General features: G+C 36.8%; 1 protein-coding gene across 5 annotated transcripts in view; it reads right to left on the bottom strand.

The window, feature by feature from the left end:
- Positions 1-20254, bottom strand: part of LOC113965372 (sodium channel protein type 1 subunit alpha) — a 168490-nt gene that overhangs the window by 101811 nt on the left and 46425 nt on the right. For 2 of the 5 annotated variants that reach the window (XM_027678697.1, XM_027678698.1), the window contains exon 26: positions 17447-20106. The exons of the other annotated variants lie outside the window; for them this stretch is intronic. In XM_027678697.1, the coding sequence (XP_027534498.1) occupies positions 18923-20106 (1184 nt within the window). In that variant the 3' untranslated portion in view covers positions 17447-18922. Of the gene's footprint in view, positions 1-17446; positions 20107-20254 lie in introns of those variants that run through there. 5 annotated transcript variants of the gene reach the window in all.

Here is a 20254-nt window from a genome sequence, read left to right as displayed (position 1 = left end):
GGAAAAGCTTCCTCCTATTCCCAAATATCTTTTCAGTCTATCAGATATAAATGCATAACTACTAGAGAAAGAGGATTCACACAATCTCTGGATTAATGGTGAATAACAGACAATGTAATGCAGGATTTTGTGGTGATGCGAATTCATCATTTGCATATTTGGATTTCTTGCCTGCAGAGACAAGGAGCTCTGCATAGCTATTGTGTGCCAAGAGCTACTGATCTTAATTTTTTATTGAACAGAAACTGGAGGGATACCTAATAATTATAGACACAATTTTACACTCTCCCACAAGATTTTAAGCTTATAATAATAACTAGAAAAATAATTACCAAAGTTGGTTTAGATAATTTTCAACCAAAATCCTACAAGCCCAGTGCAGAACACAATATTAAATTTTAACAAAATAATAATGTTTAGAAAGATTAAAAAACCTTTAATCTGAAACATTATCAGGCCTGTTGAAACTCCAGTAGGAAAAAAAATATATTCCCCAAATAATTTTTTTTTTAAACCAGAATAAATAGCTGAAGAAAATGCAGTATATCACATAGTAGAAAATGTTAACATTTAGGCCTTAGAGTTGTACTAGTTTCGGTAAATAAAAATGTCTTTGTTATTAAAAAATTGCCCTTTTTTTGTTTGTTTTTTTAAAAATAATAATAAATAATTTAAAACATTGCATAAAACCATGTATAGCTTTTTCTGTAGGAGTGTGGCTCACTTTTCATCTGTGTCTTGAAGGTTTTGTTATTTAAGTGTTTATTGTGTCCTGAGGTATTCCTTGTGTGCACCTGCATGAAGCTGCCTACTCCTACAGCTACATTTAGCTTTCTGGATTGCATTTGCAGGCTGAAGTCTAAAGCCATCACAAGCATGACTTTTACATTATTATTTTTTCTACAATTTGTCAGAAAAGCGCACAATGGTTTTCAGTAATGAGAGTGACTGAAATATGCTTACTTGCTTGCATTACCAATTCTTTTAATCAGTACAGCTGGGAACCTACTATGTTTGGGAGCAGACATTCCAAATTGAGCAAATTATTCCATTTAACAATGAATTATCATATAATAAGCTTTTGCAAAACCTTTTTTTCTTTTTCCAGGTACCTCTAGAGAGGTATTTCTGCGTCACTCTATGGTTACGTATTACAGCTCATGATTACAAAGCCTGATGTCTCTGCAGATGTTGTAGTATAGGAACTGGGGAAGTATTTCTATGACCTTACCTCTTAGGGTTTCCTTGCCTGTATACAATGACTTGGAGATAAAATTGTCTAAACCATCTCCAGATAACACAGAATAGGAAATACACTGGAAATGGGAACTCTTTTTATCATGAGACATATGAACTGATGAGAAACACAGACATTTTTTGCAGCTGCTATAAAGGTGTATGTGTGAGCTTCTGTTTAGGAGAGTCTCCAGAGGAAAGCATGTATGCATGCTATGTTGTTTATCATAATAACCTCTTCATCTTTCAAATGTGCCTGGTATCTACATTTCTACTTTCAAAAAGATTGAAGCATTGTATATTCCAGCAACTTGAAAATTAAAGTGAAGAAAGTTTCAGAAGTTCTCAGTCTATTGTTACTTAAAAATCTCAATCAGCAAATATAACATTCTTGAGCTGATGGACCATCATGCCTGAAGTCATTTTCTCTAATCATTTTGATGTAAAAAAAATTTTAAAAAAATTAAAAAAATATGTGTGTATTGGAATGAAGCCTAGGCCTAATTTTACAGATTGCCACATTTCAAAGAATTCAAAACTCTTTTTTTTCCAGCATTCTGTAGATGTTGATTGCCTTTCAGTACTCTGTCTAAATGGTTACAAATAAAGTAAGATTCATTCTCCTCCATACCATTTATGGTGCTCAGATGGTATCCAGAATGCTTAATTTTAAAACTGACTACATAGTCAAGAGCTGCAAACATGGGGAATGCTTTCAATTATCTATGTTTCCATCATTATATTGAAGTTGTCTTGAGTATTCAGTATCTAAGCTAGTTTTGCTTAAATTTGCTTAGGACTGAAATATCAATCCTAGACCTCTTATTTGCTTCTGTGGCCTATTCTAATGTACTTTCTGAGTTCAATTGTTTGGGTTTTTTTTTCAGTTGATCACCTCCCACGAGACAAATTTTGCAAGAAGCTATACTTGGATTAGCTTGGTATTCCTTCTGGTCTGTTCCTTAAAACAAATATAAATATGTCAAGATCCCCTTGGACCATACTTATTGCAAAGTATATGTTGAATTTTGTGATGCTTTTAGATTCTTTATAATAGATTATTGATACATTGACTCAAATACCTCTGTGAAAGGGTCTGAATGTTACAGAAAGGGTTGTAATGTCAGCGAGGAGTATCTAGTATGCTGAAATGAAAAGTGAAATTATAGTGAGCTGAGTGGCTGTGCATTAATTTTTCTGAACTGTGCTTAACCAATTTCTTCTGAGACTGGTATCTGTAGGTCTTCTGTTTGTGAATTTAATGAAAGGATGGTGACCAGGCATTTTTGATTTAACAGAAGGAATAACTACCAACATGGAAGATATTTATGACATGGAGTATACACGGAGTATCTGTTCTGCTAAAAATATTATCAGAAGATCACTAAGTTCCTACATACTTATCACGAAGAAGTTGAGCAGCTCTGAACACCTATCCCCCCTTTTAAAAGACAGTTCCTGTTTTTGTAGCCAGCGCTCCCATAGTCCTGACAAGCTCCAGGTGCTGACTCACAGGTCAGCTTCAGTGGGGCGTGCAGGCAGCCAAGCCAGGAGTCTTCCAGATCACTGTTTTTGACCTGGCACCTCAACTGCTCTCCAGTTAGGAGCCCCCAGAGTGACTGCTTCCAATCTCCCCTTTTTTTCTCATTATAATCTGCTGTCCTATTAAAGCAACTGCCTCATTCATGGACCAGCCTAATACAAGTAAAACATGAACTACTCAAAATCTGTTGCAGAGGTGCTTTGTCATGATCAAAAAGCAAGTGTGATTCAATCTGTAATTATTTTCAGAATATTTTTATATCTCTCTCTTCCTCTGCATGTTTCAAGTCACCTACTTCTTCTTGCCTGTTTTTCCTTCCCTTTTATTCTTTTAGTTAAAAATTTCCCCCTCATTCACACAAATCTTAACATTTAGCTAGTTACAAAGCCTTCCAAAAATTGGTGACTGTGCTTAAGATTCTGGAATGCATGGGATGGAGCAAGTATAGCCATGGACATAAAAACCCAAATGTGTCATGTACTAATTCTTAACTGAGAGGAAATCAAACAAATAAAATCATACACATTCTATTTATAAAATGCAGGGTAGTGTATTTGGTTTTGGTTTTTTGTTTTTTTCAAGAAAATGGCACATTTGCCTAACCTATTAACTCCCCCCTTTTGCCCCCCAGCAAAATCATAAAACTTTCTGCCTTATGGAGAGGGGGGCACAGACCAGTCAGAGGCCTTTCCAAGTAATATTATGACTCTCCTGCTATTCAGTATACATCAACTCTGACTTGTCTTCCCATTCAGAGATTTGTTCTTTCTCCTCCTGAGGAGATTAACGGGAAATTTGATAGCTTTCAAAAATGGTTTGAAACCTCAAACAAGAAATAAGAGCAGTTGGGACCAATTGTTCGGAACAGTGAAACCTGTCACACTGCATATAGCCAAGCATGCTCTGACAGTTCTCTCACTCTGAACTGGGTAATGTGAAAGTCAGTAAAGAAATGTTATGTAACCTGCCTTTAAGTCCATATTCTCCAAGTTTCAGAGAATTGGAACAAAACACAATGAAAACTGTATTTGTTGTACAGGAAAAGAACGAGTTGGTTCTGCTTATCTTCTAAAGTAAACTCCTCCAGGCAGGGACTGTATCTTTGTACTTTTTACAATATCAAGTGTGCTGCAAGCACTTAACAATTAATAATGAATAGTAAGTAAATGCAAAGCTTGTGAGAAGTGCCAGACTGACATCTCTGGAGATCTGGCCTGTCTATTTATATAGAGAACAGGCAGAGCAGCATTGCAGGCTTGTTTAGGCTGCCCTACAAATCACTGATTCATCTGACACAGGCTGCTGAATGACCATCAAATGGTAACTGCTCACAATTGCTAAAGTCCTACAGAGATTTAAACTGCTGCCTTCCCATTATTCTAAAGCTAGAAGATGAGATTATATCTCATTATCAATCACAAGAATGAAGTAGCATCCTTTACTATTAATTTGAATTAACATTAATTCAGTAAATAGAAGGTTTTTACGTACACCAAAAATATCGCAAATAGGATTAAAGGAACTACTATTTGCCAGAGGTCTGCTTATGTGCCAAAGAGAGGGACTTAAAAGTAATTCGTTTGCATTTTAGCCCTATAATTTTTATTTTATCTAGCATGTATGTCATGATCTGAAATTAGAACGGATGTAGGCATAGTATAACTGACAGTAGGGAAAATTCTTAAGTAATATCTAATAATTCTCTTTTAATTTCCCTTTTGAAATACATATGTAATGAAATGGAAAGTATGAAGAGCTTTTAAAAGAAAATCTGAAAAAAGTAGAATCATTCAATGCTGTACTTGCCAGTAATTCTTTGGATGGAAGAGTCAGGAGACTGAAGGAACTTCTTCCTACTATGAATTTAAAAAAAAAAAGAAAAAGATTTAATCTAAAACCATTTCCCCGTGTCTACGTCATTCCAAAAAACAACAGGTTCACCTTCACATCAATTGCTTTGTAATTAGTAAAGCAGCAGCAAATCAGGCTTATCTCTATTACAGCCATCAAACCCAAAAAACTGTTTTTCTCATTAAGCAAATAATGTGAAAAATGGGAGTAGTAGGGTAGCATTCTGTAAAGGTACTCATCTGTTTTTGCACTGAGGCAGGGTAAATAACATGAATCCAACTGAAATGACATCCTGTGGACCTAATCCCATCTGTCTGTGTACTCTGAGTGTAATGGGTTTATGCACATAATCACACAAATATATTTAGGTCTAACTATGTCACCAAATGTTGATGGTACTGGGCTTTGTAGGTGTTGCACTGCTTGCTGCCATCCCCAGCCTCTCCCACCCATAGCTGTACCTTCTCTAGAAAAAACCCTTTTTTGTAACACAGAAGTCTGCTCAGGCTCTCTGAATGTGCATGCCTTCATCTCCACATGGCAGGCAGAAATGAACACCTCTACAGTTGATTTACTACGTAGATTTTTAATGATCAATAAAACTAGGCTCAAAGTAACATCTGTCTGCTTTGATTTCATGCTAATAACTTCACACTTTGCTCAATCACCCACTGCACAAGTCAACAAGCCTGTAGTTTTTTGCTACCATTCTTGGCTACTCCTCAAGGTACTATGCGCTAGCATTGCATGGAATGGTACCTGTAATCAGCCTTCCAACTTTGCCATGGGAAAAAAAAATCATTAAACCACAACTAATAAGCACAAGTCTACATGTCAACCATTTACCTTGAAATAAATTCACTGACACTATTCTGTTTTTGTTGAGCTCCCCTTTAATCCCCAAAATATTGTGACAATGAATACTAGTGTTGTTTTTTTTTAATATTGAAGTTCATTATTCAATTAGTTCACATCCTGCACTTAGAACAAAACCCACAAAAGCTGAAGAGTTACTACCAATATCTGCATTATCAGGTTTGTTACTATTTGTTACAATGACATAGATACTTTCCTGAGCCTGTGTAGTGAAGATGATGTTTTAGCCAGTTCATACCTCTGGACTTCATAGCGTTAATTTATGCCCTAAACCTCTAAGGAAGCAGAAATTTATTGAATTTATCAATATTCTCTTAAAAGGTATCAGCAATATCAGTAGATTTCTGAGAGCACAAACTGCAAAAGGTTGCTGTCCTTACACCTGCAAACTGCTGCAGAGCATGCTGGCTGCCTGCTTCCAAAATTTAACCCCCTGCTCAGCAAGCATGCTGCAAAATCCATCCAGTCTCTCTCTCTGTTTTAGCCCCCAAAATCTTGGTACATTTACTGAGTCTGGCATCCAAGTGAGTTATTTTTTTCCATTTTATTAGCATTTGTAGAGAGACAGGTAAGATCTAATTTTAAACCCTTCAGTCTTATTTTATTTTTGCCATACTCAGGAATCTTGGCAGAGAGCCCAAAGATGAAGAAGGATCATTCTATTCATTCATAGGGGAGTACTGCTTTGATTAAATCCTTTAAAGCTAAGAAAATATATTTTTATTCCATTAGTGAGGCATATATAATTACATGACATACGTATGAATTAGGTTAATCAATTATTTCCAGATACATGGTTAGATATTCATATAAAAAAACACAGTTATTCAAATAAGAAAATTTATGCATGTTCTTTATCAAAAGGTTTATTGTTGCTAAAAGCTGAATTTCTTAAATTTAATGATTGATAAGGATTTTGAAAGAGGGAAAATTTCTCAAGGTTGTTCATAAACGTGAAATATCTACATCAAGTTGACTTTAAAAAAAGCCAACATCTGGGAATCCTCCCATTCAGCTTAGGTACAATTTGCTTCCTGATGGTATGACTCAGGTTGATAGGCTGAGGCAGCTAAAAGTGATAAAAAGCCATTAGAGGTGGGTTGTCAAGATGATAAAAAGAAAAAAAACAAACCTCATGGGAGATTACTTCTTAATATTATTATTAGCTGTCCTGTCAGACATTAAGAAGTGATTAAAAAGATACAAATCCCTAATTTTGACTCTAAATACCTTAAGAACAATTAGTGTAGAAATAATTAAAAAAAATCAACTGCATGGTAATAAACATGTACACAGCCTATTTTATAAAAAAAGTCACTGAGATGTTTTGCTTCATAAAAAGACCTCTGGAATTCAAAGACTTATCTTTAATTGAATAAAGATTCCTTGAAGAAAAATGTCTTCTGATCCTTGGAAAACATGGCTATGGCAAAGACAGTTATGCATGATGCACTTCCAAGTTATGCAAATCCTAAAGAGGAAATCATATTAATCCCCAGATGCTATGCATTCTTAAGTAATCATTTATTATGCACACTCAAAACCCAAAAAGAAACCCAACATAACACTTTTTTTTGTTTTCCCCTGAATCTAAAAATTCACAGATCTTCATGGAATACAGGGTCACACAACCAAAAGATAAAAGTCAGTTTGAAAGTGAAAGTAAATTCACTGAATGGATGACATCTTATCCCTGACCCTGGATTTTATACAATTACCACATACCAAAGTTATCATATCAGTTGTCTGTGGTAGCTGCTCCCAGTAGCGGAACCGCAATATTGGGTTCTCCTCCCTCACTAAGCCATTGCCTCTGCCTTAACCTACCCACCCTATTGCCATCTCACTTTGCCTCTACCAAGGTACATCTTTCATGTCAGACAGAAATATATTTTTATATACTACAATTGAGTAACAGATGAAATTCCTCTACTTGGAACTAGAGCAAAGTCCTCTTCTAAAATGGAAGTAGCCTGTGTTGGCTTATTCTACCTCAATGCCCCTTAAACACTCCCTATTAGAAGACAGTGGGGTTTGGAAACCGGAATAACCAGAATAAGCACATCTTAAGAGGTGGCACTATGTATAATGTACGCACTACATTATAGCCATACTTTCGTGTAATTATTTGTGGCAAGACTGGGTATGAAGAGGGAACTCCCAGGAAGAGTTATAAAGGATCCAAGTTTAAAAACTATCACTGAGAAGTTGGTTGGCTATATGACTTTTATTTCTCTTTTGAGTAGATGAAATGACCAGCTGATCAATCAGTAGCTACACATGGAGCATGGAGTAGGCTACTTTGGAGGTGACAAATAAAAGTATTAATGCAACTAAGATATTGAAAGAACAAGAATGCAGTTTTCTGTTAGGCAAAACTTTGAAGAAAGTAATTCCTGCACTGAAAGGGAAATGATCAAAAGAGAAAATCAGGAAATTGTGCATCAGGTTTTTGAGGCTACAAAATTACCAGCAGCAGAGAAATGGAATATAAAGCTATGCAAGCAAAAGCTTTCAATTCTCATAATATAGATAATTTCTTGCTTACTTTGCACTTTCATTTCTCTTCCAGGAGCAAAGGAAAACATCAAGGCTTTAGCTCGAGGGACCACCAAAAGAAAGCCAAAGTCATAGTTTCACAGATACCAAATCAGCATGCAAGGGCATTATTTGCTGCTATCCACCTCCCTTCTGTCTACCACAAGCAGTGGTATGGCCATAGAGTGAATTGAATAGGAAAATTATCTAGGTTAAGGATAAACTTTTGTTCTCACTAAGTTTTTAGTTCTCCAATCTAGTCTGTCATAGGGAAACACAAATGGTTGTTCTAATCTAGAGGAGGAGTCTGCTTCTTTCACTTACATTGCCACCTTATGGCAGTTAAAATGCTTGTGAAACTATGGCCTAATTTAGACCTTACACTTGACAATTAGTAAGGATAAGGCACTTTCAGAGATGTCAGCTGTCAGAAGTGCTACTGAAACAAAAATCACAGTGAGTCACCAGCACCAGAGCTTACCCACCAAAGAGTTGTCAAGAATTTTAAGGAGAGGAAAAAAAAAGCCACAGAAGTATACCTACTTAAATGAAATTATGACTGTATGATAACCAGGTTTATTAGCATTATGGCTGTCAGTATTACTTTTACTAAATTCACATTGAATCAGGAGAGTCAAGATTAATGCACTACATTTTAAGGAAGGAAACTGGAGAACTGGAAAAAATTGACATAAGTCTACAAAATAAGAGAATAATTTTGCATTAATAATACGTAAAGAATGACATTTTCTTTCTAAATCACCCAACATCAGAAAAATTCACTTATTTGGTAAGATCTGATCCTAACTTCTCTGTGTCCCATTCACTGCCTAGCAGCTGTGTTAATAAATCTGCTATATAAACCCTGAACATTAAAAGTACCTAAGAGCACTATAACAAATTCTTTCCAGAAACACTTTGACAATGCTTTCATACAATGCCTTTCACAGCTGAGTTGCGAAAGAACTGCTAAATTGTCAATGTATCCTAGCAAATTTCTGAGCCACTTGGAGTAGTCTTCAGTTATATTCAGTTGTTCCTAGCTAGGAACAACTAAGATTAGGAAAGGGTAGTGATATCGAATGCTAACTGAATTACGCTGCACTATCTGTAACAGTAAAGATTAACCATGACATGTCAGTGTAACTGACAGTAATAGATCTAGATGATTTCAGACAAGTTTGCAGTAGTCCCTTAATATACAAACTGATCAGAAGCAGCCAGAAACTCTTAAGCATGCATGTTTTATAAATACAAAGCAAGCTGTGCAATTGCTCAATACCTCATATCCTAAAGAATCCCCTCACTGCTATCAGGTTCACATTTACAGTGGACTCCTGATTTTTTGACATAATTTCTCTTAAAGCTAAATTAAACCAGTTCAGCTAATTCAGTCTTTGACATCTGCAACAGGAGTTACTGCCCAGCTTTATTTCATTCCTTTGTCTTTATCCCTACTCTGCCCAGCTCCATGTCAGCTTTCTAAACTGAGTCTCTTCTCATCTTTCTTTCCATCCCTTCCCTTATTTCCCTCACCTCACACCCTGGTAAACAATAAAGAGCAGAAAACCGTGATGGAGAAATCCCACCTCACCCACAACAGAGGTTGCCAGTTACACACTCAAGGCTGTCACCATAACGTGCAAGGTGGAGCAATTACTTGTTGACTGCTGTGCTTTCACAAACAGACTAACTGAAGAATTAAGATGCAGTTTGCAGTTTGCTCACAGAACTTTTTACCTGCTTGGTAACTCTCATAACTTTTCCAGCGCATCTGCAGTCAAAGGGCTGGGAAGAATCAGAAAGCAATTGATTGGTCACCCAGGGAGAGGTGGTGGCTTTTTGGCATTAACTGCTTTTCACCATCAGAATGGCCAGCAGCCAGTGACCTCCAATGAAGGTTTTTCAGACCAGCATCTCAGCTGGGCGCAGAAGGACTAGAAATTTAGTAGAAATTTAGATTATATTGTGCCAGATGCTATTTTCTATTTTTTCTCATATAGTTAGTGCTGTATGGATTAGCAAGTTTTCAGGACAGCCACTAGGCACCAAGAGAAAACGTTTGGAAGTTCATAGCTGAAATTGCCCTGACATTTAACTATACTCTTGAAAGTTTCACAAGGTTAGGAACAAAGCAGATACTTTCCAAAAGTTCTTTTCACTTTCATGAGATGAGACAAGTCTAAAAGGGACAAAACCAACTTCTCTATCTGAAAAAATAAGTAAAAGAAGGAAGTAAGTTGTTTATCAGTCTCTGACTATGAATTTTTATCTGCTTCTGCTTACAGTTAAATGGAATATTTTAAAGTATATTTAAAGTATTTAAAATATAAAGTCATTTAAAATCACTTCTAGAGTGTTCTCTATCCCCATGAAGTAGGTCTGAGTACTGTGCCTCTGCTTTTTAAAGAATTCATACACAAAGTTATAGTTTTATGTGGAATACAATTACCTATAAAACCTAAAAGACCTTAACTTCTCTTAGGTTTTTTCCAAATACCAGTATCTTCTTTCTTCCCTCTTTAACATTTATTCTAATTGCTGCTGAAGTCTGTTTGCTAATGAGGTTACCTACCATCATTTGGTAGTGCTGTCATATGTGAAATAACTGCTACAGCTGATCCAATTACTCTTCAGCTCCACTGTTTGAATCACCTGCAACAATAAATTGATTTGTGGTCTTCCTGTTTGAAAGGCAACTCTTCTGTCTTCCAGACTGGGAACAGAGCAGAAAGGAGAAGGAAAGGAGACTGAATTATACCCTACTAGAGCTGCCTTAAAGACAGAAAAGAACCTATGTGTAGAGGAACAGGTGTAGGCTCTTACCTGCTACTTACATGCTCTTCTTTATACTTCCACAAACATACTTCTGTAAGACCAGAGGCAAAAATGGAGTCAGAGACTGCAGACTAAATGCAGCTCTAAAGAATGTAATTTTTTTTACTATGTCATATATATGAAGGAATACTGAGGAAACCTTTCAGCTTCAGTTCCTTTGACTTAACAGCCAGAACTTTTCAAAAGCTAAGAATTGCACAAGTGGTTTTTGGACAGTGTATTATTGACAAGGCTAGGAAGGCCTGCAAACTCCACTTTTTTCTGTCCTTCAGAGGAGAAAATGCATTTTATTTTACTTCATCATGGTTTTAAAAAAGGAGTGTATTCCACCACATCAGCCTGAATTGTCATGTGAAATCTTTATCTCATGCAAACAAATTGATAGTGGACCAGGGTAGGAGAAGCTGGAATCTGAGTAGATACCAAGTAATACAGAAAAGCTGAACACCTGTGTGCCCCCCTATTACACCTTTTCCCTTTTTTCTTAAGAAAATTGAGAAGATTTTTATACTTTAAAATGATTAAAGAGGTTTATATAGTAATAGACATGAATAAAAAGGGTACATACACATAGATGTGTTTTGGATATCAACAGATATGTAAAGTATTTTTTGATCCTAGGTTTTAGTGTGAAGTTTTCTCTCTAATCACAAAAGCAAAACAGTTTCACTGTGCAAGACAGTAATTTCTCATTGTAATCTGCTGCAGATCTTTCTCACTCCACGTTCTTTGGCACAATTTTTTATTTTCAGAGTGCATCAGCTTCCAATCAACTTCTGCAAAAGATTTTATATTAATAACCTTTCAGTAGTATCAGCACTGTAATTTCTTTTCCTATCAGTTATTCTATGTACAACTTTTGAAATTTCCTGTGTTTGAAGCTCTCCTTATATGGAGTAGAATTCCACTACGAAATAAACGTTTTAGTCCTAAAATAAAAGCAGAAAAATCATGTTAACATTTTATTATGTTTTCTCCATATCTGTCATTGGTTGCTATCCCTTCAACACAAGCATTCTCCTTTCCTTGTTCTTTTAATTTTTATACAAAAATAAGAGAATTCTAAAAATTGTTGCACCATGACAGATAAATGAAATTTCAAATAATTGCTTTTCAAATAAATGAGAAAACAAGAGCTGTAAAGCTGGTGACTTCATGGTGCTCTTGAGTATCACTCTGAAAATGTGGGATATAAATGCAGTTCCAGATAGAGACTATCAGGAGCCTGTATTTATCTGCCCACCTATTCTTCATCATGGGACCCCTGGTGGCCTAGTGGTTAGCATGCAGGACTTTCACTGCTGCGACCCAGGTTCGATTCCCAGTCCCCCGGGCAGATGGAGCTCGTTAGCCCTGTGAGGCCACCCATCTATGAGAAGGTCACTCTAAACAAACCTACGTCCTGAGGACCTCACTGCCATTGTCCAAGCTTGCTTGGCCCCGGCAGATGAACCTTAGGATTAAAGGGTGGGCTCAGTTCAGCGCAGGCTGTGTCTCACCTAAAAAATCCGTTGCGCAGGCTGGAAAGGTAAGAGACCTTTCCCAAAATCTTCGTTCGCGAAGACTGGCCATTATTCTTCATCATATAAATCACATCCAATTTCCAAACTTACGCAGTTAGAGCATGAGCAGATGCTTTCCATCTATATAAATAAATATACTAGTGTTTGCAGCAATGCTGTATGAATCCTTGTTGACTTCATTTGACAGCCATGAGGGTCATGAAGAAGTTAAGACAAGAGAAACGTTACAGGTATTCAGAATGTTTATTATTCGAGAGAATATTTTAACTTTTTGCCTGCCTGTGACCGTGAACCTGAGATCATTGCTGCCATAGTCCAGCTTGCCTTATGTTGCAGATGCAGACACAATTTTTACTAAACACTATATAAAGATATTAGCGCAAGTATGGCTGCAGAATATGGGCATAGAGCTACTATATAGTTCGGCAATCAAAAAGTACCACACGAGAGGGGTTGCTATGGTATCTGCAAGCTTGACTTTTTCATAAAGCAATACTGCAAATAACAGTACAGCATGTAATTCTCTGAACATTTTTAAACATGAATGTTGCAGATAATTACTCCTTTGAAAATGAAAACAGCTTATTACGCTCTGTTTCAGATATACATTTTCTAAAAAATATATTGTGCTGGTTTTTAATCAGCTGTCACATTCCACTAAGATTATTATCAAGATTGCTCTTAAAGAGAAAGTAACATTCTTTTAAGACAACAGAAAATGGAAGTGCAGAGCATGTCTGGAACTGCTCGATTTGATTGTTATAAATTGTTTATGAAGTGTCACTCCTTATTTCCATCAAAAGCTTTTCTTGCAGCAGAGATCGTGTGTGCTTCAGCATGCAATTTTCCCTCTCCAGAGGGATGACAATGTGCCGCAGTTTACTTTGCTTGGGTTACACTGCAGTATCTTTTTTTTGTTGGTTTTTTTTTTAAGGCAGGCACTAGAATATGCCTCTTTCACCGTGCAACAGCTCCCACTGATTAGCAAGGAGAAATAAATATGCTGAGTGACAGAGCTTGCATGCTGTATCACATAGACAAAACCCTGTTGTGCTCAGACAATTAAAGAGATGGTACCATCCCCCACTGAAAAGGATGTTGCTAATGCAGAGGTTTGTGAGCCATTAAATATTCCTACACTGCAGATATTTCAGATTAGTTCTTCTAACGCTTTTCTGAACTAGATAAGCCTTTCTGAATCTATGCTATAAAATGAGTATTGTAAGGATTTTCTATGCCAAAAAAAATTGTATTTTTAAAGATACTTCATTATATTTATGACTGTTTTTCATGAAAATGACACAGATACTTTCATATGTGATCCTTTTAGAAGGCTGGGGCTGTTTCAGGGGTGCACTGTGGGATTAGATGAATAATGCCTATTAATAAAAGTAAAACTTAAAGCTATTTGTGGAACTCCACGATGCATCAACACCCTTCAGCTGTAGTTTAGTAAGCTCAGATGGCAGTTCTTAACCAATGTGGTGTCAGGTCTGGATAGAGGTCCACATGCCTTAAAGGGCACAGAACTTAAATCCAAGAAATTGCTGCTTCAGTCACAGAAGTATTAACAACAAACCTACAAACAACAAACAGCACAAGCCGAATTATCATGCTGTAACAAGTATAAAAATCTACCATTTGTTTGTAAAGCTGTAAGCTCTCCCCTGTGCCTGCAATTTGAGCCTGTTGATCCCGCCTGTGTCTGCAGACTCCCGGCTCCGGCACTACCCGGGCCGCCTGTGCCCTCTGCTGGAAGCAGCCATGGATCGCACATCCCGCGCTGCCAGCAGCCGGAGCGATGCTCGTACTGCATCCCATCTAGGCGTGGTACTCAGCAACAGAAATTTTTGCTTAAAAACACAAATAACCCCCCGAACATCTTTAAGGCCTCTTTACGACCAAAAAAAATATTTCAGACGTAATCTTCTACGATGGATGCAGAACAAGTCTTGTCCTTAGAAGTGAAGCTGAGTTTGTTAAAGAGTTGACTAAGGCCAAGATTTGAAAAATCCAGGGAATTTTCCCCTTTTATGTCTTAATATAGGTTTGGGATATGGTTGAGGGATTTTTGGGGGGTGTGGAGGAGGGTTGGAGGTTGACGACACCTTCACAAAATAAAATAGACTTACATTCCTGAAACAGTAACAGAGAGTAAAGAAAGTTCATTTCTGAGACAATTTTAAGGGAACCTCTCATATTAATTTTTCATTCCCTGTGAGCTGGGACAGTAAGAGAGTGCAGTGTCCTACTGTTCTAGGAATTCTGCTTAATGCTTTGCATAACAATATATGACCGACCCATTATTCTGAAACAATTGTCTTATATCAACAATAAAACATTAATTTATTTTATACCTGAGGGTTAAAGAGGAAGTCTGCAAGTCAACTGTGTCTTCCATAAGCTCTTTATCTTCAAGGTCTACTGAAATAATTTCAAAGAAATATGAAAGGATACAAATTTATTCAAATATATACACTTGGAATCCAAAAATACATTGCTCTTTTTGTAAAAAGCTTAACATTTGAGACACCAAAAATGGAGAGTGACTTTAGCTGGATCATGGGTTCAATAAATATAACTTTAAAAATGACAGAAATGTTACAGGGTAAAATGATTTTGTAAGTGACCTCATATACTTCTGCACACTACCAAATTCATAGAAAAATTATCACATAAATATTTTACGCTTATTCCACACAGAATTTTCAAGTTAACTACATACCTGTCCAGTACTGACTTACCTTGTTCTTTAAACAGCAATTTAAGAATAATTATTGTTAGAAACTAGGACAGTAAAACACTAACTATTCTGGATTGAAAAAACCCCACATTTTAATTCAAATCAGACAATTACTAAAAACATGCACATTGTCCTTCAAAGCACAGCATTCTCAAGGGTTTTTTTCATGGTAGCTATATTGATCCCAGTATACAGCAACTACTCTTTACAAAGAAACGAGAACACACACAAAAAAGCATTAATTACCCCACGCACAGGTCCAATGCACACACTGTGTCCCATATCCTGCCACCTGTATGCAGTAACCTCTTGCCAGGGACCATGTCTTTTAGGTCTGTAAAGGCAACAGTTACCTGACAGCAGCTGTGGCATGGCCATTAACACCTCTAACAGGTCTTTTTCCATCCTCTTGGCAAGCATGGATTTCTTGAGCAATCGGAATTAAAGTGACTCCGTTATGCCCTCATGGGGTTATTTTGGTGACACTATCACCTATCCCAGGGTGTCCCAGTGTCTACTGGATCAGCTGTGGAGCCATCCGGCATTGGACTTGACTAATAGAGAATATCATTGGTCAACTCAAAAATTTGACACATAGTTAGAATGGGTTTCTTTTCTGAATTCTAGAAAAACTTCTCTAGCCAGGACAATATAAGCACTTCATTTCATCTAGATGGTGACAAGTTGATACAGATCTAAGTCATGAAGCAACGTGTGATCTAGACATCTAAAATATATCGCCTCACTGCCAAAGAGGTTCACCATTTATTCCACCAACCATTACTTGTTAATCTTCATAAATTTCATACAATAAAAACACAAAGACTAAAATAATTGCATAAAAAGGTTATCTTTATTCTTTTGGGTTGTTAGCAATGCAGTTATTTTCGGTAAAACAACTTCCTGCATGCAGTTCATCAGTACAATGAGCCAATAATTTCTATAAAAGCAGGAGCCCATCTATATTCTAGAATAAAGAAGAAATGCAAAGTATTTCACTGCCCATTGCACAAGTTCACTGTTCATCCTCATGAAGGAAGATTTTGAATAACAAATTATATTTAAAGCATTTCTACTGCAGTATGTACCAGTAAGCAAAGCAGACAGTGTGAGACTAACTCTGGGGAAAGCAATGTTTTTATGACTACGATTACCCTGAAAATTAACAGATCGAATTATCATTTTAAAAAAACCAAAACCCTTTTATCTTTTTTCACGTAAAAAGACCTACTTACTGATCAGAAAAATAACTGTACTGTTCATTTCTTTCTAAATTATTCCTTATTAAAATGCTATAAAAAATAATTAGCAGAAACTTCCAATTACCAATTCACATTGTATCTTAGGCTTCCCAAAAGCAAAGTGTTAAAGACAGACATCAATAAAAAATAATAACAATATGAAGATATGTGTAATTTTTTATAAGTATAAAATGTTATAAATTAAAACTATTTTCAAAATAACAAGAATAGATCAATAGTTATATATTATAAAAGTTTTTCTAGCCCCACATTTTAAGCTATATATTTGTCCTGTATAGTCCAATAATTTACTGCATATTTGCTGATTACAAATTTCAAACAAAATAAAATATTTAATAGCAGCAACTATTGCTTACTGGTATGAGGAATGATGGTCTTGTCAAATAGCTTTTTCTTTCTACCTCTCACCATGTCTTCCCATCTTAAACTTTAACAACTGTAGGATAATAGCAGCAAGCATGCATCAGTTAAAGCTTCCCAATTATTTGGAGTATTACAGAATATATCATAATATCTATTGAAATTTAATAAGCTAACTTACTAGGGTACATATGTTGTAGCAATGGAGTTATGGAAAAAGTCCTGCCAAAGATGGACTGGTGAATCAGAAGTTTTTAATGTTGTTTAAACACGTGTTAAGATGGCTTTTTGCAGAGTCACTGCTCCTTCCCGATACCTTCTGTAAGACCCCTTATCTCTCAGGCAGGAGTGTCCCGGGAAGATGTCCCAAGGTGCTCTCATTGGTCCTTTGTTAACCCCTTCCTTATTTGGTTAACTCCCTACCTGATTGTTTTTTGTAAGACCCCTCATCTGTGATTGGTCCCCTTTGACCCTCCCAAGAGCTTTATAAGCCCCTACCTCACAATAAACTTCCTCTTTCGTCCGTCTCTCCCTGGTGGTCCGGTGAGTGCTCCTTTGTGGGGTCACAGGCCATGTGGGCGGGGGACAGGGTGGAAGGGCATACACCTTCCAGGTAATGGACTGAAGCCAGGCCTGAAGGTTCTCCCCCTCCAACTCATCTACCGTAAAAATATGTGACACGTATAGAGTAATTAGGTCATTGTCTCTTTGTTCAAAAAGGTACCACTGTGTAAGCAATTGATTAAATAGCAGAGGATACTTTACTTACATGTATAGTGTCAGCCTGGATGACAAAATAGTCATCTAAAACACAATGCAGGACAAAGCTGATGTAAATACATCAACTCAGCTTTCTATAGAAGATTGCATTACAGTGGAAACCTGACTAAAGTGCCATAGGGGGTGTCAAAACCACCTCTGACCTACTTATTTTGTGTCTCTGGCATGATCCATCCTTCCAAAGCAGAGAATTTTAAATCTGAGGTATACATTAAGGGAGTACTTGTCCCCAAAGGTACTCTGCTATCAATTTATTCACATAGCTTTGATTATTGTCCTAAGTGGGATACACTCATGAGAATTAAGAAGTGTAGAAACAGACTTCGGAATGAAGTATGGAAACTACTCATGATATTACAGGGTCTACCAGTTAAAAAAAAAAAAAAAGCTTACCCCTTCTTTTTTAATCTGTGTAATTTCCTATAGGCACAATTTGGCATTTGTAGCTTTTCTGTGAAAAGAATTATTTGAATATCTCAGGAATTATGAAGCATCTTGTACTCTGAAAGGAACTGGGCTTTTTCCATAGTTTCATGATTTTTGGAATGGGAGCTCTGTGTCGCACCATTTATCTAAATCACTGTATCTGAAATGGATAGTATAATAAATGAAGAATTACTAAAAAGTATTAAAAGTCAGTATATTAAACTTAAGAGACTAAGCTACCAACCTCTTTTCAGTGAAAATCATTCCCTTGTTTTATTTTTCTGATAAATTCTCCATCTAAACTCTGGGGGTTTTATTATAACTGCTGCTGATTTGATCTAGATCCTGAGGTTCAATAATCTGGAATCTTAGTTTCTGCGTTTAGAGTTGGTTTCAAGAGAAACATCATATATGATGTTATAATCACATATTCCTGACATTTGTGTTCCTCTGCATACACAATATTACCTAGCATTTAGTATTTATTTAAATAAAAAGTATTTAGATTTTTTATCACACCGCAGAATTACTGATAGCAGTGTGTGATTAAAGCAAATAAGATGACAAAAAAAACCTCTGACACACACGGAACGCAGGAGATGAAATGTACTTGGTGGATACACTTATTCCACAAAAATACACGCTTGTAAGGATTGGTAATCTTGCACTCCATTAAGGGTTCCTACGGTCTAAGTAGAAATTTTTTGTCTCCTCTCAGTTAATGACAGCTGATAATCAAAACTATTTTTCTGCAAGTTTGTTTCCCTGTTACAAATTGAGAGTTTACTAGTGACGGGTCATAGTCTTGGTACAGGCACTGACCGTAGCAGTGGGTAAATATGTAAAAACTTGTAATTTTGGCATAATTCTTCAATAAGAATGCTACTGATAAAAACGTCATCTTCTTAGGCTTGTGAACATTCATCATGGACAACCTCTCTGTCTTTTACTTTTTATTTCCTTTTCTGTCTTTTCCCTTGTCTTCTTTTTCTGATTTGTCATCTTCATATTTTTCTTTTTCTGGTTTTGTTACACTGTCATAAGAAGGTGGAGCTGTGGTGGATGCAGACATATCCACTTTCTCTGGAGGTGAGTTTTCACTTAGCTTACCAATAGTCATATCTTTTTCGATAAGCAGATCAACCCCATCTTCCCGATACATAAATGAAAGTTTCTTTACTGCCTGTCTTAAAAGATGGCGTCTATAAGCACGCTGAATGATAGCAGCAGACACTTCTTCGTGTTTTCGTTTCAGTGTGGTTGTAATTGGTTCGTAGGAGACTTTAGAAGGATTGGCTGCCATAAACCGATCTTCCATCTGTATTCTGAGGGCATCCATCTCATCACTTTCCCCCAAAACACGCTTTGTGAAAGCAAACAGGATGTCAAGGCAGTGAATTCTGTCACCACTCACCATGGGCAGATCCATTGCAATAAGCTGAATTGTGTTTGGTTTTGGTATATTAAGAGGAGGATCTAGAGAAGCTGCAAAATCAGACAACTTGCTATATTCTATGAACTGTGTTGCATCAGGATCGTATTTTTCCCAGACCTCATAGAACATCTCAAAGTCATCCTCGCTCAAGGGTTCAGCACTTTCCTCAGTAGCAACACCGAAGTTCTCCAAAATCACAGCAATGTACATGTTCACCACTACCAGAAAGGAGATGATAATGTAGCTGACAAAGAAGAAAATCCCAACAGAAGGGTTGCCGCAGTCACCTTTCACAGAGCTCCCAGGATGATCTTTATGGGGATCACAGTCGGGCTCCCCACTGTTCAGAATTGGGGCGAGCAAAGCATCCCAGCCAGCAGACGTGGTGATCTGAAACAGGCAGATCATACTGTTGCCAAATGTTTCAAAGTTGAACATGTCATCTATACCAGCTTCCCTCTTAACATAGGCAAAGTTGGACATGCCAAATATCGCATAGATGAACATGACCAGGAAGAGCAGCAGACCAATGTTGAACAGAGCAGGAAGAGACATCATCAAAGCAAAAAGCAGAGTGCGGATTCCCTTGGCGCCTTTAATGAGGCGCAGGATTCGACCGATTCTGGCGAGTCGTACAACTCTGAACAAAGTGGGGGAGACAAAGTACTGCTCAAACACCTTAGACAGAAACATACCTGTGAAATAAAAGAATAAAATTAAGAGAATAACTTTAACACAGATTACATTTTCCACAATAAAATGTGAACAAAACCCAGTTGTAGTTGTGGAATTAGTGGAAGATTACTGGAGATTAAATTTTATCTGCTATGGGTAATTTTAGAT

This window comes from Neopelma chrysocephalum, unplaced genomic scaffold (assembly GCF_003984885.1).
Source record: "Neopelma chrysocephalum unplaced genomic scaffold, ASM398488v2 Primary Assembly neopelma1_44, whole genome shotgun sequence".
NCBI classification, from domain to species: Eukaryota; Metazoa; Chordata; class Aves; order Passeriformes; family Pipridae; genus Neopelma; species Neopelma chrysocephalum.
This window is presented reverse-complemented; position numbering and strand designations above follow the sequence as displayed.